Genomic DNA, 22080 nt, shown 5'->3' on the forward strand with positions numbered 1-22080 from the left:
CAGTCAAATACATCACATCGCAAAAGGAAATTTTACTGTAGCACCAACAATATTACAGACAGTGCACATTACTATGTAAATGTAATTTGTTCTTTCACTGCATTAAATAGTCAGATTCATGATTAACATTTTAAGATGACAAACGATCAAATGTGATATAAGCAGAGTAGCATCATTTGTCCTTAGTGATACAACATGCTTACAACTTTTTGTTTGTAGATAATTTAGTTATTAATCCTCAAACTTTTATTTACAGAAAACATAAAAAACATAAAAAAGACAGAAAAAAAAAACATTCTTTGACCTCTGCAAGAAAAAATAAAATCTCCACAGAAAACTGTTTGTCCATCTTCTTGAGAAGACACAACTCTGTTTGGTTGTCATATGTTCCTGTCCTGATTCTTAGTATACCTTCTTTTCTTTAGCACACATTCCACAATTCAAGCATTTAAACTGAGGAGCAAAAAAACAATACAAATAAGTCAAAAATCACAGCAAATTAATACTCTGTATGCAAACACATGCAACTACACTCAGCCTTTCTAGCTACAATGTAACGATATTAATTAATGCCTATCTTTCTGGTAAACCAAATATTCAAATTAGGTTAGAGATGATGAGGGTCACATTACCTTCCTTAACAGGTAGAAGAGAAGACCCAGTAAAAGCAGTGCAGTCAATATGCTGAGTAGAATGACCCACCATGGGACTCGACTGAGCAAAGCAGGCTTTCTTTCACGAAAAACCGTTAGCTTCACCTATATTAGTCAAAGAAATATTTCAGTTAGTTTTGTCTAAACATTGCACTCTTTTTATCACTATACTACTGAACAATCAAATAAAAAATGGTGTAAACGAGTACTAATCTACAGGACACTTAACCTTAGTATTGGATGGCTGCATCCCAATATTCTTCTGAGTCGAATTAAGAGTCAAAAATGCATCCAGTACAATATCCAAGTAGTTCAATGAACTATACTCCTGTAAAGAGAAAACATCTTGTCAGCATGCTCACATCGTAAAACCCAACAAATTTATCCAGTCTCAGGAAGGCGATTGACAGACCAAACCATTTAAATTATGCCCTCTTAAAAGAGAGTCCTCTGAAAAACTAAGACGACTGATAAAAATAAGGTAAAAATTGTGAACTTGTTTAATTCCTCTAGCAAAAAAAAAAAAAAAAAAAGATATAGAAGGAACAATTGGAACAAGATGGCACCTTGTGGTATGTTGGCTGCTTGTCTTGCTCCGTTTGTTTTATTGTTTTTACTTTTTATGTTGTGTTTACTTCCTCAATATGGTCAGATAGACAGATACATAAGAATCTGAGAAAAGTGACTGACAACCCACTTGGAAAAACTGAATATAGTCTTTCATTCTTATCCCTTTTAATGTAAATCAGAGTGAACTTATTTAATTTAAGTCCTCTAACAAAACATCACATAAATAAATAAAAATATAAATAAAAAAAAATCTGAGGAAAGCATTTGATAAACCATTCAATGTAAAAAAAAAATAATAATAAAAAAAAAAAAGTACTTTATTAATTCAAAATTACTTCAAACAAATCTCTTATAGTTAATTATAATTTGGCAATAACACTTCATATTGCTACCAGAACTTGATTAATCAACATAGACTGAGCTAGCAGCAAAAAAAAAAATTTAAGTGTAGATCAAATGACTATAACTAAATTTAAATTGAAAATATCAAAAATTCTAGTAACCCTTTCAGTTTTAGCTCTAGTTTAATTTATACATTTTTATACTGCAGAAAAAAGTGCAGCAACTGTACCTCAAGAAAAGTATTGTTCCATAAGCGTGCATGAAGAACAACGGCTGTAGTGCTGTCCACTTCCTCAAGAGGGCACTTTATCGCCACACATCTTAAGTCATCAGCACATGTCTGGGGCGGCAACATGAAAGAAAGAAAAACATTTGCAAGAATGACAAACTTAAGTACCTTAAAACCTTTAATATACATTTTAAAGACACTAGTATAACTACTGATAGTAGTGAAAAGAAAAAGTTCTGGTCAATGAAACTGTATAAAATCAACTGTGGAATTACCAGGGTTTTATACTTTCGTTTGTTGTCCAAAAAGGGAAAAAAATCAGTAGAGGCAAGAGCCTTCAAGCCTGATTCATGCTCTACTTCACGCCGTCCTCTAGATGATGCCTAAAGAGTGAGCATTGGAAACATTAGGGACCTCTCCCACAATGCCAGAAGGAATTTATCATATATCAAATACAGAGAGCTGCAAAGTTAATAAATGATCATTATTTAACTTTATGTGGAACTACCTTGATAAATCGGAGTGGGTTGATTGCCTCTGCTGGCGTGCAGTGAATAATATTTTTTCGATGATCCTTGATCTGCACAAGGTACAGGAGCTGTTTTCCCTTCTTGGTTGCATTTGGCCACTGAATGTTCAGCACAACAGAACCGAAGGACTTCAGAGGCCGACCAAGGTTAATGATCTGACACAGAAGAACATATGCACAAAATCAACAGGCTTTTAATTATAGTGGACTCGTTTTGTAAATAAAATATACTGCCAAATACTGTACATTCACAGACAGAGATGCACTACCTCTCTCTGTGACAAGCTGCTGCCCCAGACAGCAAGCAGTGTCGGCCAGATGTGGGCCGACATTGATTTTGAACTGAGGTATAAATATGCTAATACACAGCCTACTATCTGCAAAATATCATTATCATTCATTTATTATGTCTAGAAATTGAAAGAGCTTAAACCAGATTGAATTAAGGTTAATGATAATGAATAATTAAGCATAGTAATTCATTATTGTAGCTTTAAAGAGACTGAAACACCAACCCTAAACTCATAGTGGACCGAAGAGCCGATATCATCTTCTGATTTCATTGCTTTCAAATCTTTTACTTCTCCTCCAAAGAATAATTGGGAAGGTTTAGCAAGACTACAAAGACAAAATACATCAGGAAAAAACAAGAATTCTCTTATTCAGATTATCTTAAATACTTTAAAAATCACAAGAACTTTCAGTCACAATCATTGCGGAATCCACATTAATGCTCGTACACTACCGTTCAGTAAGATTTTAAAAGTGTTTTTGACATTATGCTCACCTAGGCTACATTCATTTGACCATCTTTGATGAATAGAAAGTTCAAAATAACAGCATTTATTTGAAATGAATAAATGTCTTTACTGTTACTTTTGACAATTTAATGTGTCCTTGGTAAATAAAAGTATTAATTTCCTTATGCACATTTTTGATTAACAATATTAACAAGACTTACCCAGCGACTTTCAGATGCAGTTCAAAGATAATTTTTGCTTCTGCAACGACTACTGGGATATTTTGAATGCTGATCCTATTGCCAAAAACAAATAGTAAAAGATTTAAACTTCCAAACCCATTAGCTTGTAAAGTTCTTCATGCTATAAACCTTTATACTACATCTATAAAAGTATAAAAGCCAGAGTCTTCTTACGTTTTTAGCAACATAGTCACATTAGCGCTTGTTACTCTCAAGGAAAGCCTTTCTGTGTTAAGTATCAGGAAGAATGAAACCTGAAAGTGTTGAAAAGAAATGAACCTGAATTAGGAGGCTGACAGATTTGATTACAGATTGAAAATGTGCTAGATGGTCTGAGTAAAATCTTAATTACTCTTCATACCTCTGAGTCTCTTTTAAAAGGATTTCCAAGTTGGCAGTCAGCCTTTGTTTTATTTTCATTTGGGTTACACTGCACCTGAATTTCCTGCACCATGATAAAAGAAAAAAAAGGTATTTGAAAACAAACACCACCTACGTATATGCAAAATCTGAAAGAATGTACACTAAAACTCTTAATTTAAGAGTTCTTTCAATGAAAAAAACATTTTGTTAGCTTCACTTTGCTCAGTCATTGTTAAGTGAGTAAAATGGACAAATTGATAAATATATTGTTAAGATAAATTATTAAAATAATATATATTTTAAAGACAGTAATACTGGTAATTACAAGTCTGCAAGGTGTGTGGACAACGTTTACAATGTGTAAGAACCAAAACTATTAACTTTTATTTAGCATGCTAACATGCACCACTAGTTATCTGAAACTTTCTTTAGTTCATACAGTTTAATTTAGGACAGTAGGGAATACTTTACACAGTTGTTTGGAACAACTTGAGACTCCGCTTAAAATCCGACATTCTATTTTGTTTTGTGCGTACAAGTCTAGGCCTGAATATGACAGTCCTTCCAAACTGATGCAACAGAGAATTATACAAATGTGACTGCATTATGGTAAAAAAACAAAACATAGTCAGGCCTTTTGATACAAATTTGTCAAGAATTGCACAGAAATTTGTTTTCAGTAAAATGGGACACTCACGCTACTCTTCTTCGGCTCGACTGATGACAGCTGCAGAAATTCTGGAAACACCACAGAAAGTTGGCTCTGGTGTGCATCGTCTCCACCTATGTTGGTTACAGTGACCTCCAGGGCAATGTTCTTATCACCAGGAGAAATGACAGGAATATCATTTTCCCTTCAATACACAAAGATACAGCCAAATTCAGGAATGCCAAGGAAGGTTGTTTTTTCTTTTCTTTTAAAGCCTACATTACAAAATGTGCCAAATATGTAGCTAATGTACAAATTAGATTGCGAATTCCCACATAACGTGATAGATCATTGCCCCTGAGATATTAAAACTAAGAGGTCCAGATGTGTCAGTACATGTTTTGCAGTTACAGCAACAAAACACCAGCTTTATACAAACTTAATGCCAAATATCAATCATGTGCAATTTTTGAGCTGTAGAAAAAACCTAAATCATGTATGCACAAGCCACATAGACAATGGTTTTACATGGTTAGAGGGTCACATTTGTCTTGTTGTTGGCCTTTGGTGCAGAACCTATACTCGAGCTGCAGATTACTCTGACAGATGTTGTCACTTCCACAGCCAGAATTTCTAAAGGTGACCTGGGAGACAAAATATTACGTGATAAAGAAAGCCATGTTTGAGACCGGTAAATATTAAAGCAATACAAGTGATATGGGAGATTTTGCAATTTACCTCTGCTTTGGTTGCATTTTCTTGCAGAGCGTTCAGAACTGGCTCTAAGCCAGGGAGGTTTCTGACTGTCTGTTTTGGATTGTTAGGCGCCAAAGAAACCGACAGGCTGATGAAAATGTTGGTCAACCTATCCTGGATATCTCCCTAAGACACAATAAAATGGTTTTCATCATGAATTCTCACTTGTAATTCTTAAAACCAGCAAATCAGAGTGTGAGCTGATAGTACCAGCAGCCTGAGCTTGGTCTGGATACACTCTTGTTTGCCTTGGACAGACAGTTCCTGGTATCCCTGTGCATCCTCAGAATTCACAAAGACCACTCGTGAACGAAGACCCCTCTCTATCCACAATGTATCAGCCTTTAATGTGTACTTGATCCCTGCAGAAAGGTGATCAGATGGGATTCAAATGCCACAAAAAGTTCAAAGAAATAGTTATATTATAACTAATCAAACACACCCATTTGGAATGACTCATAAAGATTGCTCTGGGGCATTCATTTTTGTTTTGATATTTAAGCATGCAGGATAGAGAACAGGGAATGGACTCACTCAGTTTGTGATTGTATGTGGGTGGTTGGGAAGTGTAAGTGAAGCAGGACTGAGCTGTAATATTGCTAAAAATGCATTAAAATAAAATTAAAAATTAAAAACAAAATAATTTTGATGATAGATAGATAGGTAGATAGATCTCACCATGGATATCTCTTGCAGTCCTGAGCCTTGAAATCAATAGTATTCGGCGTTAATTTTAAGGTCTTTTCTATGTTTACCACTGGTTTACTCCTTTAAAAAAGAAATGGAAAAAATATTAAAATTAGTGCTGTCAAATGATTAATCGCGATTAATCACATCCAAAATAAATGTTTTTGCTTACATAATAGGTGTGTGTACTGTGTATATTTATTATGCATATATATATATATATATATATATATATATACACACGCAAGTATATATTTAAGAAAAATATGTTATGTTTATATATTAAATATATTTATATATAATATAAATTATATGAATATAAATATATACATGTAAATATTTTCAAAATATATACTGTATGTGTGTATTTATACATACATTATAAATATACACAATACACACACATATATTATGTAAACAAAAACGTTTATTTTGGATGCGATTAATCGTGATTAATTGTTTGACAGCACTAATTAAAATATAAATAATTTAGTATTCTGAAATGTTCAGATCCTACAAAATGATACTTAATAAAAGTATTTTTATAATGTGGGGTGTGTCTGGTTATTCTATCACTTCACAGGAATTATATGAATGCATCTGATCAACCTTAAATCTACGATTTTATGAATGTAGGAAACATCTAACCTATAAACTTGAACACTATCTGAAAGTGAACCCACAGCCAGGTCTGGATAGCCATTATCATCTATATCCATGTTTCCAGCCAAAGAATAACCAAACGATTTGATACTAGGGTCTCCAGCATCTAAAACCTATAAACAGAGACTGCTTCAACATAGAGTCACTTTGAAAAATGTTTGAGTTTCAAATGCAAAAGGAAATAGAAGATCTCCATAATGATTCATTCTGGGAGTAATAATGTAATGTAATGTAATGAAATATAATATCAATTTTCACATTATTTTGTCATATATATATATATATATAGTTATAAAAAGTATTCAAAGTATTTTTAACTCAAACTCTAATGCAATAAATGAATAAATAAAATAAATAAAAAAGCTAAAGTTTATACATATGTGACTACTTTTACAAACCTCTGGATTTTGACGAAACTCTGCAGCTGATCCATGATATATGTAGACTCGACCTCTCCCTGTATCCTCATTAGGAGCACTCACCGCAAAATCTGTTAATCAGAAAAGATCATCTATCAGATGCACTGTAAAGCTGAGGCCCAAGGCTGAAGTAAAAATAACCTTTCATTCTACCTTGGTATCCATCTTGATTGATATCCCCAATATGCGCCACTGCTAGTCCAAACATGGAGTCCCTTTTCCCATATAGACACACTGGTTTGATTTGGTTCCAGCGCTGTCCTTTGCCTTGGTTGATGTAAACATACACAGCTCCTCCTACATCTTCATCCATGCTTATTTTGGAGAACTCGGGTGCACCCACAACAAGATCATCCCACCTGAAGCATTGCAGACATTAACTTCCTAATCAACTGTGTTGTAAAGGTATAATGCCTTTATTACTCATAAGAAATTTTACGATCACATCCTGTTTTGTCATTTTTGTAACTTGTCAAGTGAAGACTCACCCATCTCCATTTAAGTCAAGAACAGCGAGGTCATAGCCAAAGGAGGAGGCCAAACCTGGGCCATGAAGGATGTACTCAGTTTTCAGGTTCCTTGTTTCTGCCTTTTCTTCTGGTCTCAGCAGCAAAACCTCCCCGCTGTGGTTTGATCGCGGAGCCCCGGCCACAACATTCAGCTCTCCTTTTTTCATTAGGTTCATCCCAGTATCGACAGCAAAGCCTGACAGAAAACAAAAGAAAACTTGTTGATAAATAGATGATTTCAGATTTAAAAGTGTCATAGCATACATACCCTGCCATCCAAAAGTTTGGGATCAGTAAAATCAGTAAAAAAAGTTTCGATTTATGCTCATTAAGGCTGCATTTATTTGATCAAAAATATAGAAAAAAACCCTGTAATTTTGTGAAATATTATTGCAATTTAAAATAACAGTTTTCTATTTTAATATACTTTAAAAGTTCCAAATTAATATTAAGCTGCACAACACTGATAATAATTCAGCATATCAGAATGACTTCTGAAGGATCATGTGACACAGAAGACAGGAGTAATGGCTGATGAAAATTCAGTGCTGCATCACAGAAATAAATTATATTTTAAAGTATTTTAAAATAGGAAACCAATTCTATTTCGTTCTATATTTATCAATTGATCAAATAAATACAGCCTTGATGACCATAAGAGAATTTTCCCCTGGGGTCCATACATTAGTATGTTTAGAATGAGTCGATTTTTGCTGCTTAGCCTTTTTTTGGAACTTCTGAATGTTACAGTGTGTTTCCCTGGTGCATCAAGTTGTGTTCCTCGTTATTTTATAATTGTTGATGCATTCTAACGCATTTCTAACTACTGCATCACACAAGATGAAGCATCTATATTTACAGTAATATATTATTTTGAATAGGTCTGCATTCAGTACAGCTGTACTGTACGTTGGTCTCTGGTACACAGTAGTTCAAGAGGTTGACTGTAATCACCTAAAAGGCTGCTGATGTCCACAGGAATAAGCTCGTGTTGATGCTGATTATGATCTCCCGTTTCATATGTCTCTATAGAGAAGTTATCAACAGGCTCCATGTGCACAATGCCTTAAGTGTGAAAAAGAGATTATAAATGATAGACTGCAAGGTAATACTCAACATTACAGAATTACAAAGTTACAATGGGTTCTAAAAAATGACTACAATTCAATAAAGGTTTTACATTATCACTAAAAAGACCACCCGCCTATAAAGTTTTGCAGTACCTTTCCATTCATATGCTCCTGGAGCTCCATAAACAAGATATTTGTTGTCTTTGGAAAATGCTACAGAGACCCCTTGTTGACAGTAGCCAAACTTGTGCTTATCTGGTGCCCGATTCTTACAAATAGCTCTTGTGGACTCTCCGTCCGTCACCAAGTTAAGGTCCTGTTCCAGGACAAAACATCTGCCCAATAACCGCCGGTTGTCAAAACTCCAATCCTGGTACCTGTGGGCACAAGTCTAGATAAAACAGAACATAGACTTTACACATCAAGCTATTACATGTACAAAAATATAGAGTTTGACAGGTCAACTTTAAAGTGTTTTCACGATAAATTAGAACCAGTTGATTCTTTACCACTACTTTGCCTCCTCGTCCCTGACTTCGGACACGGACGCCCAGCCATTGATTTTCTCTATAATCTTGCCCAGGAGTGTTTCGGGGACGTTCTTTAAAATTAGAATAAGGTCTTTAAGATACTTAAACTGCTTGCATTATCAAAAAAATAAACAACGTATTTATTCATTATTCAGCAATGCAGCTGACTGATAAAATATTAGAAATATGCGTTAAAGTAACAATAAGTAAGGCACAACCAACCTTTTATATCAACAGAAATGCGTTCACAATTATCAGATTTTGTTGTGAATTTACATCTGTACAGACCTCCAGATATATTGGCATTTTGACTGGGCAATGCTTTAGCATGAGGAGCTCCAATCAGCAATCTGAAGATGAAAATGTTGTCGATAGATAGATAGATGGATAGATAGATAGATAGATAGAGATAGATAGATAGATAGATATATAGATATTGTTACAGGTTCAAAACAGTTTGTATCTGTTAGAATTTAAACATGTATCACTTGTTCGCTTAAAAAATAATAATAAAATAAAATATATAATAAGAAAAAGTTTCTCACACTCGCTCCTCTGAAGGTTTGAGCTGATGGTGCATGGCCATAGCAAACCCAAACAAAGAGCCAGCTTCTCCACGCTTGTTCATCACGTTCTGCGTGTCCAGGTTAAAAGATGAAACCTCCACACGAAGAATCCACACGGTCAAGAGGAGAGCCCACTGACTGAACAACATGATGATGGACCTCTCTGGAGCTGAATCTGGACTGAGAGATCGTAATATCACCCAGAAGAAAAACTCCCGCTGCAGGAGGGCGAGGCGATATGACACATTATATAAACCTTATCCTCAGGGTGGGGATAAGGCCAACTACAGTAAGGAGAGTTAATGTTTACCTGTAAAGGAAACCTGCACACATGCCCTTTCATCCTCAATCATTGCCTGGCAGGCGTAGTCAAGTTCTAGATAAGAATCAACATGTTACAACAGGGCAATATATCAAATGAGAAAGATCAACACGTGCAGTTGGGATAGATAAATGAAACTTCTGTAGACGGCATGGAAGCCACAGAGCCATCATTAAATATATATATATATATAAAACACACCTTTGTAAAACTTATATATCTATCTCGTCGCCAAATGAAACTGTGCTATTTATCTTAATCCAAATAATCCAAATCTGATTTGTCTGGACATATTAATTACACAATTTACATTAAACCAATAGATGGCGCTTGAGATTAACGGTGTTATGAAGAATACTGAAGAGATCTATTTCTTTCAGGTTGAATATACAGACTTAGCCACAAGAAAAAGAAAAGGAAAAGGCCACAGCTGTTAGAATTAAATTATACAGTACACTGGGCGTGTGTTGACTTCAGTGACAACATGCCCCAGTAGCTGGACATAGTTGTCACACTATGGGGTATTTTGTCACAATAGAAACTGTCGTTAATCAGTATTTATAGGCTTTCATGGAAAAATGAACAATACAATAAATTAGCATAAATTTAATTTATAATAACATTAATAATAAAAATGTGACAACTTGTCCTATCTTGATATTAATGAAAAAAAAAAGAAAAGGAGGGAAAAAAAACTCGTAAAAGGTTCAAATCTAATGCTTGAAAATCTAAATCATAATAATTGAATTTGGTCTGAATGGATGTTAATGTTCACACAATAGCTATACCAAAACTATGATTTTTATGTAGTTCGGTTTGGACAATTCATTTGCATTTTGAACTAGCTCTTTAAAATCAACATACAAAAAAAAAAAGTTACAGATAAGAAGTTTAATTTTGTGACAAATTCCATGTGTGAAAACTAGTCTGAACATAACAGCAGTTGTATGGTCATTGTTTTGAATCACACTACCGAGCAGCAGTTTTTGTCTCTGCACACAGTGATCTTATTGTGAATCATTGTGGTTTTAGCACAGAGAGCTATAAGGTCTCACAAACTGTCTTCCTGATTATCATACAACAACATCATCATTCATGTCATACAACATATAGTTTTAAAAAATAAAAACTTAGGCTCGACTGTATCTTTTGCACAGAGTTTTAGTGTTGAGCATATTTATTCATTTCCACTCAAAAATCAACACAGAACAGGTTTTCCATTAAAAGATTAATACAAGTATTTTTAAATGCAATATAAATTTAGTTGCAACTGTAATGTTACTACATAAACATAAAACTATCCTTGATTAAGTGCTTCCTAGATGACCTTTTTGAGTACTCCCTTAAATAACAACATGCATTTGAGCGCTGCTAACTTTCACAGTGGCAAAAATAACTATACATCCTGTGGAAATTTTAAAAGCTGTTGCGGCAAGTGACTTGTTTACTGAGAAACCCACTGAGGATGGTGTAAGTCGGTAGATATGAGTGATCATGGGTAACTTAAGCAAGGGTGGTGGGTGACAGGAGGACAAGAGCGGTGCAGAGAAACCGCTTAAAATAACAGGTCTCACAGTCTGTACAATACCTCATACACACGCTCACACGTTTAAGCACAGATGCACTCCTGCACACAGAGATGCACATAAAAACTCACACATCCACTCACACAAGTGCAAGTGCATTCTAACACTGCACACTGAACACAAACATAGATTGATGCATCTTTATCTTTGACACTTTGATACATTTGATGGTCCCAAGATATACAAAATCATTTATTAGTGCATTTTAGAGCCAGAACTAATCATGTTCATACACAGATAGGGGATGGATTTTTTACAACATGACTATTGTGTGGTGTCTATTTCTCTCATATGAATTATATAATACATAATATATAATAATGGCCTGCCTGTGAAACCCAGGACAAGCAAACACACATACAAAAGCACATTTTGAAACTCTAGAAGCCATGTGATGGAGGTGGAGCCTAAGCTGACACTGAATTTTAACCCTCCCATACATAATTACAGATAAAGTCTATCAGTTCACATTGAGGAGGCATACCGTGTATAGACTAAATACAAGCATATGCTAAAATAAAAAAAAACCTCTGAGAGGAAATCTATAAGTTATAAATTCGGAAATTACTAAAATTACTTAAATATTTAATTTGTTTAGGGTTTGGACATGCTGCAAGTTACAAGGCGAGGAAACATTCTTAATTCCTTATTTTGCGGAAGAAAATGTTACAAACAAATAAGTAAAACAAATCTTAACTCAACTACAATAGCATGCAACTTGTAACATACTCAAATATTGTTTCTGAGTACAAAACTGGAACACTGTAAAAGTGTCACCAAGTAATATGGTGAATATGTCTACAGAATGTCTGAATCCAGACCCAAAATAAAAAAAAAAACACAATCATACAAGTGCAAAAAGAAGAAAGTAATGCGAGTATAATCTGCATTTGCACAAATTCCAAATGCTATGAGGAATATTTGACTATTCACTGTTAGAAACTATAAGCGTTCCTGTTTCAGAATACTGAATTAAAGTCATTGTGTTCTGTATTTCTCATCAATTTAAACTTTTAAAAAGTGTGCCTAATCCACTCACTTGCAAGCAGCCATATTTCAACCAGATAAATGACTGACCCCTTTCTGGTGGTCGTCACCTAAACCTATCACCAGCCCACATGACGGCTTAGAAACGTAATGTGGCCAATACAACCTGCAGAGATAAAATAAACTGCTCAGTCCAGTTTAATCCAGCTTTCTGCTACAACGGAAATAATCTCAATGAAACAAACTGATAAATAATACACTCAATATTTATACAACTCACCATTTTATATTCATTATATACAGCATAACAGGGCAGACAATAACTACTGAACATATAAAGAATCATATGTTCAAGCTCTGCTAAGATTTTTCTCTCCTCCCACCAGATTTAATTTTTCTCTGACTGAATCGCAAGGCTGCGTATGTCAAATTCTCATCATCAGTGTTCTGAAGAGAAAAGGTTACCAAAATTATAAAATTGACTTGTATTTGAATTCACTGCATTTCTAAGTATAAAACAAACCACAGTGCCATAGATATAGGCTACACTTATTCGCTTATTAATTTCAAAAAGTAACATGAAATTAGAAAGCTAACAGTAATTGTTGTTGGAGCTGAACAAAACAAAACATCCTAGTTTGGCAGTCTAAACAAATCAAAATGACATTTAAATCATTAATAAAGGTAAAGATTCCTTTTTAATATAGACAGCAAATTCATCATCTTACCTGAGCACCTCTCACTTGGTTGTCTCATTTAGAAACTTGCACTGTATGAAAAAGATGCAGAAACAACTATAGGCGGCTACATACTGTATATGAAAGAAAAAAAAACCAAACAAACAAAAAAAAAACACCTAACCCTAAAAAAATTCTAACAAAAGGTTTCTCAGCTGTTTTTTGTAGTATTAGGTGTCCTTAATAACATACTAAAAGTTTACCAAAGTTTGACCACTAGAAAGGTGTAATTTTCAAGATGGTGTCCAAGATGGTGTCCAAGATGGGCAGGAAGCCCTTAAAATATCCTAACTCCTTCATTATTTGACCTATCCAAGTAATCTTGGTGTCTAACCCCATGTTTTCTGGGTCTATGAATACTCTATGAGCACTGACATGATTACATACAACAAGCCCCAACTAGTGCAGGCAGCCACTGAGTTCTCAAGCAAGAAATCTAACAAATCTGTCCTGCATTCCATCCTACCAACTGATAATTATGTTCTTGATGGTGGCTCCCTGGTTCACCACTTGGCATGGAAAGGGCTGCACTGTTATCAATGCATCAGATGATGCAGACGTGGACATTGTCAAAGCTGCAATCAAGGCCTCAGAACATCAGCGCACAACCTTGATAGGGGAGGATACAGACTTACTCATTCTTCTCCTCTACTATGCTGGGACGAACAATAGAGGCCTCTATTTTCATTCAGACAAGTCCAAAGCTACTAAAGTGTACAACATCAGTGAGATGAAACAAGTCCTGGGTAGTGACTTGTTTTCCCAGTTGCTGTTTATTCACGCCTTCACAGGAGGTGATACAGCTTCATGCATTTTTAGTGTTGGCAAACGATGTTTCATTAACAAAGTTCGGGAGGAGCACGTCAGATACTTAGCCTAATTAGACACAAGTGGTACGCCATCAAGCTAATCAACACACGGGTATAAATACAGCTGACATACCTCCATTCATTTGACAGCTAATCAGCACCCCCCCTTCTCCACTATCACTAAAGTTCTCAACACACTAGGGGGGGGTACTCTGGGTTCGGGCAATTCCCGAGTTCGGAGCCCTTCCCCAGGACAGCACGCCAACAACGTATTACCATACTCGCCAAATACGCATTACGTTACTCGTGCTAAATATATGTAAGTGTGAACTCGTGAAACAGACAGCATTCCAGAAACTTGTGAATGGTGAATCAACCATCCAGTCCTGTGCAAATGTGTTTCTGCTCCCACATCAAGCAAGGAATGTCATAGAGGACCATGGGACCAAGGCAATGGCAGTGTTGTTTGGTGGAAAGAGTACTGATTCACTTGCCTCTTTGCGCTACAACCTTTTTAGCAAGAAGATCGTTACCGCCAAATCATTTGTTACCCCAGAACGTCTGCCTCCAACTGAGTCCTCAACCAAATACCACTGCCAAAGAGTTTACTTCCAGATCATGGTGTGGATTGGAAAGGAAGGTGACATGAACACAGTGGATTGGGGATGGAAACTGGTGGACAGTTCCTGCCAGTTATGACCAGTAAGGCTGCTGCCCCAGAAAGCCTCCTGCAGATGATCCACTGTAATTGCACAACTGCCTGCCGAACACAACGGTGCAGTTGCAGGGCATATGGACTACCATGCATGCCTGCTTGTGGACCATGTCAAGTTGGGAATTGTGAGAATCGCTATAATCAACCTCAATGGGAGAAAGAGTGTGACGACTAATGTAAGAGCCATATTTTATAATTCATTATTTTAAATTGATTATCATGATTATTTTGGGTTATATTGTGCTCTATATTTTTCAGTTCATATTGGTTTGTTACTGCGCATGTCTAGTGATGACATTTCGTAGTCTAGTGATGTCATTCGTAGTGATGTCACAAAATAGTATGTCGTGCAGTTTCGCGCATGTTGGTGTTATGAATAAAGGAAGATTAGTTATCTTTTATCACTTGCAATAAGTGTTGAAAGTAATTCAAAGTGGATTTGTAAGTGAAGTTCACAAATGGCAGACGACGATGACGCTGCTATTACTGAGTCTGAGCATGGGAGGGCGCTCACCATCAAGGGTTTGGAAGAGAAGCTTCTCAACAAGATCAACGCCAGAAGAGGCAAGTTGAGACAATTAACTGCAAAATCCAACGAAATTGAACAGTTCATGGAAAATGCTTGTAATTTGAATGATGTTGAAACTAAGCAGTTTAAGAACTACAAAAGGCTGTTTGAAGAATTTGTTGAAAGCAATGCTTCAGTGTTGTTGTACTTAAAAGAGGAAGAGCATGAGTCTGATCAGGACCTCTGGTATCAGCCTAAAATGCTGTGCTGCAAAAAATTCATGGAAAAAGTAGTTGTGGATTGAGGAAGTTAAGAACAGCCATAAGATGTCTCAAATTTGTGACAAAGAAGTGTCGCCAATGGACAGTGTGTCAATGGTGGCGTCTAAGACACTCACTTCTAATAAGTCTGGAAGTGGAGTGACATTTGTATCCAAAAAGTCCTCAAGGTCTACAGCATCCTCAGCTCGTCTTAAGGAAGAAGCTAACAGAGCAGCTTTGTTGGCTAAAGCAGCAGCCTTGAAAGAACGGCAGGCATTGGAAATGAAGGAAGCAGAGTTGAAGGCTGAAATGGAAAAGCTCGAAATAGAAACAACTCTTGCAATGTCTAAAGCAAAAATAAAAGTGTATCAGGAGGATTGTGAAGAACAACAACATTATGCCAGTCAAAGTGTGGTCACCAAATTGAGTGGTGCAGATGTTCCCAAATTGGAGCATTATGAGCAGGATGAGTATAGTGTATCATCAAAGAATAGCAAAGTGTCACCACGTCATGACGCAGTCCAGTCAAGTGTACCTGTAAGAGCCAGACCTAAGAAATCAAGTACTGTAAAGGAATGGTCTACCCAAGACGATGAGAATTCACGCCATAATATTGATACAGTTGAGCTTCAGAGAGTGATGCAACGTCAGACAGATATCACAGAAATTCTTGTGAAGAATCAAAGGCAGTCTTCTTTACCTCAGCGTGATGTTCCTTTGTTTCATGGAGATCCACTTGAGTTCAAGTCTTTTATGAAAGTGTTTGAGCATGCTGTTGAATCCAGAGCTGATGATAGAACTGATAAGTTATACTTTCTGGAACAGTATACTAGAGGAGAGCCTAGAGAACTTGTGAAGAGCTGTCAGCATATGCCAGAACATTGTGGTTATGCAGAAGCAATGAGACTGTTACATGAGAGGTTTGGAAATGAGTTAAAAATTGCGACAGCTTTGATGCAAAAGGCATTCAAATGGCCTGAAATAAAATCAGAGGATGGAAAGTCTTTAAGTGCTTTTTCATTGTTCCTAGTAACTTGTTATGGAGGACATTGAATACATGGATGAGTTAGATAATCCTATTAACATGAGGATTATTATCTCAAAACTGCCCTACAAATTGCATGAAAGATGGAAGGCCCACGCCTATGAGTATGAGGAGTACAAGCGAAGAAGAGCCAAGTTCGTACAGTTGGTGGAATTTTTTGACTGACAAGCAAAGGTAATATCAAATCCACTCTTTGGAGATCTGAATGCTTTGGCAGGTGATAAGAAACACATTACCAAGTCTCTTCAAGGAACCAAGTTGAAGAAAGAAGTGCTTTCTGCACTGAGTTTTTAGCAAGACCAAGGCAGAAAAGTTGACATGATGTTAAGCACCATGAACTCAAAGAAACGAGTAGAAAGCTATGTGCTCACTGACATGGAGGTTAGTAGTCTGGAAGAAAACAACTTTGTTGAACTTGCCAAAGTGTTCAAGTTTAAGGTCAGTTTGAAAGAACAACCTGTAACCAGAAGAGGAATCCTGTCAATTGCAAATTCGATCTATGACTCCTTAGGTTTCCTTGCACCCGTTATATTGCCATCAAAGATCTTAATGCAGCAGCTGTGCAAAGAAAGACTGGCATGGGATGATGACATTCCTGAACAGTTTGCAAAAAGATGGAAAGCCTGGCTACAAGAGTTGCATCAATTGTCTGAGTTCAGTGTGGCAAGATGCATAAAACCAGTTGACTTTGGAGTTACAACAACAGCACAACTTCATCATTTCTCAGACGTAAGTGAGATGGGATATAGAGTTGTCTCATACCTCAGGTTGGTAAATGCTGATGGACTCGCACATTGTGCTTTCATGATGGGGAAGTCCCGTGTAGCACCACTGAAACAAACCACTATTCCGCACATGGAATTGACTGCGGCAGTGGTTGCTGTGAACATCGACAAGATGTTGAAAGATGTACTGGAAATGGAATTACTGGACTCTGTATTTTGGACTGACAGTACAACTTTGTTGAGATATATTTGTGGAATGCGTTATGTTGCGAGTTGTGATGTCAGTAATTGGCGTTGTGCTACGCATGTATATAAGCGTCTCACACCGGTAGCTCAGGTATGCGACTCCCCTCTGGGACGCTGCCGTTCCTCCTGGCTGGGTTGTTTGTCTGCTGCGGCGTGCTTATTTTTTTTAACCTATTTTTTTTGTTTTTGTTGTGCTTGAAATATTGTTTGCTGTGGCTGATTCTTCAGCTGGTTTTGTAACTTTATTTTGAGTAATTTTGGTTTATTGATTTAATTTGAGGTGGATTTTGATAATTGTTTATTTAGTTTAATTGGAACTTTTCCTTGATATATTTAATTGTCTGGTTGTAACATCCAGCTATATTATTGATACTAATATTTTTTTTGTATTTGTTTTGATGGTGTGTGTGTGTGTGTGTGTGTTTCCCCCAGGAGCTCCAGGTTTACTCAGGACGAGAGCCTCTTTTGTGGTGTTGGTGTTTCTCACGGATTGCAGTGCTTTGCCATGTGCACGGGGTTGTACGTGTGTACGAATAGGAATTGATCTTTGGCCTAGTCTATCCCGAAGTAAGACTGCAGCCCTGTGGGTTGTCTGTGCTGCATTTTATTTGATTGTCTTTCCTAAAATAAAATTTTGTAATTTTGTACGGAAGCCTGTGTCTCCTATTATTGGTAACTGCCTTGGGTGGGGAACCTGTGTGTTGCCTTGGGGAATAATTCCTTGGGTGAAACTCCCAAGGTGGCGTAGTCGGTATTTTGGTTGGGTTAATTATAGTTAGAGACAGTCGCTACATATTGACAACGAAAAACTTTGTTTCAAAACCTTTGTTGCCAATAGAATTGCCATTATAAGAGAGTCAACCAAGCCACAGTAGTGGAGGTATGTCAGTACTTCAAAAAATCCAGCTGATGCTGCATTCAGGGGAGTTTCTTGCAAAAAATTATTGAAAAACACAAACTGGATCCTTGGTCCCTCCTTTCTCAAAAAACTAGAGTAGATGGCCTGACAACATTCATGACATGTCGATAAAAGAGAATGACAATGAGATTAAACACTCAGTTTCAGTGAATCTTGGTAGTGCTACTGAAAACACAGATGCTGTTAGCAAACTGATCAATTATAATTCAGATTGGTACAAGTTGAAAAGATCTGTTGCCCAGATTCTTTGTGTCAAGGACATGCTTAAACAAAAAACAAAAAAAGTTGAAAGATGTGAATCCGACCACATGGCAGAAAATGTCTTAGGTTACGTATGTAACCCCAGTTCCTCGAGGGAACGAGACGCTGCGTCCAAGAACGCTAGGGGAACGCCTCCAGCGTGACCACGCTCTGATACAAATGTAATCTGTCCAAAGGATGGGCGAGACGTCACGGGCGGGTGACGTAACGGCCAGGAGACATAAAAGCACGTGCGGTGGAACCGGCGTCAGCTTCAGGAATGAAGCAACCGTCAGGGATGCCGGAAGTATGGCCTTGAGACGCAGCGTCTCGTTCCTCGAGGAACTGGGGTTACATACGTAACCTAAGACATTCCTCTTCAGGAACTCGAGCTGCGTCCAAGAACGCTAGGGGAACGAGATCCCCACGCCGCCAGACTGACAAATCCCTGCCTAGTGTGTATGGAGCACAGCTAGGGCGAGAGAAAAAAGGCCACAGGTGGCTAGGTGAGCGGGCCTGCGTCCCAAGGCCAACTTCTGAAGAGTGAGTCTTGATCCCCAAGAGGGGAGAGCAGAGGACTCGAGGCTATGGAATAGCATCCTGATCCACCACATAGCAAATGCTCTCTGGCCGGAGGCCTCAGCCTCTGGAGGAAACATGTACTAGGGGGTGTCTACCCACTGAAGGTCACCGAGAAGGGCGCGGTAGGCGGTATAGCCGCCACGTAAACCCTCAGGGTGGAGTGGGTTAACCCTGCGGAGGAACAGGCCCGCACAAACTCCAGAACTGTACCAAACGGGCAGTTGGCTGGGTCGAGCTGGCAACCTCTGCACCATGAAGTGACACTTCACTTCAGGGTGTACAAGTCCCTTGTGTTTTGGAGAAAACATGTAACTAGGGGGTGCCTACCCACTGAAAGGCCACCGAGAAGGGCGCGGTAGGCCAGTATAGCCGCCACGTAAACCCTCAGGGTGGAGTGGGTTAACCCTGCGGAGGAACAGGCCCGCACGAACTCCAGAACTGTACCAGTCAGGCAGTTGACTGGGTCGAGCTGGCGGTCTCCGCACCAAGAAGTGAAAAGTTCCACTTCAAGGCGTATAGTTTCCTCGCTGAGGGAGCTCTGGATTGGAGGAAGGTCTCAACAACCTCGGTTGGGAGACCGGAAGTTATGGGCTGTGCCCCTCAGGGCCACACCCACAACTTCCAGTTCGGGCGGGGTGACAGACCCCGCCAGAGAGGAGATCCTCCTGACGGAATCTCCCATGGAGAGCCGTCAAGGAGAGAAATCAGGTCCGAGAACCATACTCGGCCCGGCCAGAACGGTGCTACCAGAAGTAGACTGACCTCGTGCCAGCGCACTCTCGCCAGCACTCCCGGGAGCAGAGCGATCGGGGAAAAATGTCATCTGTACCATCGGCCACGTCTGTACCATGGCATCCAGCCCCAGTGGAGCTGGATGAATTTAGAGAGTACCAGAGGGGACATGCGCTGTATACTTACCTGAGTAGCGAAGAGGTCCACCTGAGCCTGGCCAAACACTCTCCAAATGTGCTTCACCCCCTCAGGGTGAAGCATCCATTCCCCGGGCCTCAGCCCCTGCCTCGACGGGATGTCTGCTCCCACACTGAGATGCCCAGGCATGTGAACTGCTCTCAGCGAGAGGAGTTTGTCCTGGGACCACCCAAGGATCTGGTACGCCAGCCTGTGCAGGGGGCGTGAACGCAGACCTCCTCGGTGGTTGATGTAAGAGACCACCGCAGTGTTTTCGGTGCTATCGCACCAACACCGCGATCTCTAGGTCTGGGAGAAAGTGTTTCTGTGAAACACCGCCAGCATCTCCAGGCAGTTGAAGTGCCACATGAGACGGCGAGTACTCCACAGACTGCGGGCAGGGTGAGGGACACGTCCGCCGCTAGCGCACGCAGCAACACGGAGCTCCCAACACCAGGCCCTGAGACAAGAACCAAGGATGTCTCCACATGTCTAAGGCACGAGGCACCACCACGTGACCTTGATCATGTGAAGCGGTTTTCCCTTGGGAGAACCCCTTGGTCTTGAGCCACCACTGTTGAGTGACTGGCCTTCTTTCACTCTCCTGACTGCTGTGAGGATTGACTCGATCCGAGCAGGGGACACACGTGCCTGCATCGTGGTCGAATCCCACACCACACCAAGATAAGTGGTTCTCTGTAATGGAGAAAGCACACTCTTCTTGGCGTTCAGTCTTAACCCCAACACTTTCATGTGAGCAAGAACAACATCTCGATGTTGAGCTGCCATCTGCTCTGATAGAGCAAGAATCAACCAAAGTGGATATGCGGATGCCTTGTAGCCGCAACGGAGCTAACGGCATCCACACACTTTGTAAAAGTGCGTGGTGAGTGTTAGGCGAAGGAAGAACCCGATATAGGTGAGCTCACCGAAAGCAAACCTCAGGAACTCCCTGTGAGTGGGAAGGATGGAGATATGGAAGTATGCGTCTTTTAGATCGATCGCGACAAACCTGTCCTCGGACATGATCTGAGACACGACCTGTTTGAGCATCTTGAACTTCAGTCTGCTGACTGAGTGGTTCAACTGATGCAGATCTAAAATGGGACGCCAACCCTTCATCCTTCTTGGGAACTATGAAGTATCGGCTGTAGAACCCGGAATCTCTTTCGTAAGGAGGGACCACCTCGATGGCCTAGCGTTCCCCTAGCGTTCTTGGACGCAGCTCGAGTTCCTGAAGAGGAACTACAAGTCTCTAACAATGCAGGACACTGCAGCTTTCCGGCCTGCAGCCCCCCCCCCCCATTCCTGGAGAGGAATTCCGCTACAGCCATCTGAGCCCCTGGCCTGTGGATCACCTTGAATTTAAAGGGCTGGAGGGCCAGATACCAACGGGTGATCCACGCGTTGGTATCTTTCATGCGGTGGAGTCACTGCAGGGGCGCGTGGTCCGAACAAAGGGTGAACTCCTGTCCCAGGAGATAATAGCGGAGGGTGAGAACAGCCCACCGGATCGCTAAACACTCCTTTTCAATGGTGCTGTACATTGTCTCTCTCTTAGAGAGCTTACGACTGATGTACAGCACCGGCCGTTCTTCACCCTCTATCTCCTATCTCCTGGGCCAGGACGGCCCCAAGCCCCCTGTCTGACGCATCTGTCTGCAGCAAGAAGAGGAGAGAAAAGTCAGGAGAGTGCAAAAGCGGTCCTCCACACAGAGCAGCCTTTACCTGGGTGAAAGCCTGCTGACACAGCTCCGTCCACTGGACCGGATCTGGCACTTCCTTTTTAGTGAGGTCAGTCAGCGGGCTGGTGAGGTCCGAATAATTAGGTACAAACCTTCTATAATATCCCGCCAGCCCCAGGAACTGCCTCACCTTCTTTTTGGTCTTGGGTCTCGGGCAGGTCGCAACCGCTGCGATCTTATTAATTTGGGGACGCACCTGCCCGTGGCCCAAGTGGAAGCCCAGATACC

The 22080-nt window shown here is 39.3% G+C and overlaps 1 protein-coding gene across 6 annotated transcripts; it reads right to left on the reverse strand.

Annotated features, from left to right (window-relative positions):
- Positions 1 to 18: 18 nt before the first annotated feature.
- itga6l (integrin, alpha 6, like) lies at positions 19 to 13943 on the reverse strand. 6 transcript variants are annotated; one of them, XM_058798615.1, is made up of 28 exons: positions 13785 to 13943; positions 13141 to 13181; positions 9828 to 9893; positions 9497 to 9692; positions 9174 to 9301; positions 8931 to 9022; positions 8575 to 8812; positions 8306 to 8416; positions 7331 to 7547; positions 6996 to 7201; positions 6822 to 6913; positions 6409 to 6536; positions 5752 to 5841; positions 5608 to 5672; positions 5284 to 5435; positions 5056 to 5199; positions 4846 to 4961; positions 4366 to 4522; positions 3667 to 3750; positions 3480 to 3559; positions 3285 to 3359; positions 2839 to 2941; positions 2303 to 2479; positions 2070 to 2177; positions 1795 to 1905; positions 883 to 981; positions 633 to 758; positions 19 to 453 (listed from the first exon to the last, which is right to left on the reverse strand). In XM_058798615.1, the coding sequence occupies exons 2-28, from the start codon at positions 13166 to 13168 to the stop codon at positions 403 to 405; spliced, it is 3240 nt and encodes a 1079-aa protein (XP_058654598.1). In that variant the 5' UTR covers positions 13169 to 13181; positions 13785 to 13943; the 3' UTR covers positions 19 to 402. The 6 variants fall into 6 exon arrangements, with proteins under 6 accessions (XP_058654598.1, XP_058654603.1, XP_058654600.1 ...); XM_058798620.1 differs by having other exon boundaries at positions 9497 to 9697; XM_058798617.1 differs by having other exon boundaries at positions 9497 to 9735.
- Between the last annotated feature and the right edge of the window lie 8137 nt (positions 13944 to 22080).

This window comes from Onychostoma macrolepis, chromosome 14 (genome assembly GCF_012432095.1).
Source record: "Onychostoma macrolepis isolate SWU-2019 chromosome 14, ASM1243209v1, whole genome shotgun sequence".
Classification (NCBI taxonomy): domain Eukaryota; kingdom Metazoa; phylum Chordata; class Actinopteri; order Cypriniformes; family Cyprinidae; genus Onychostoma; species Onychostoma macrolepis.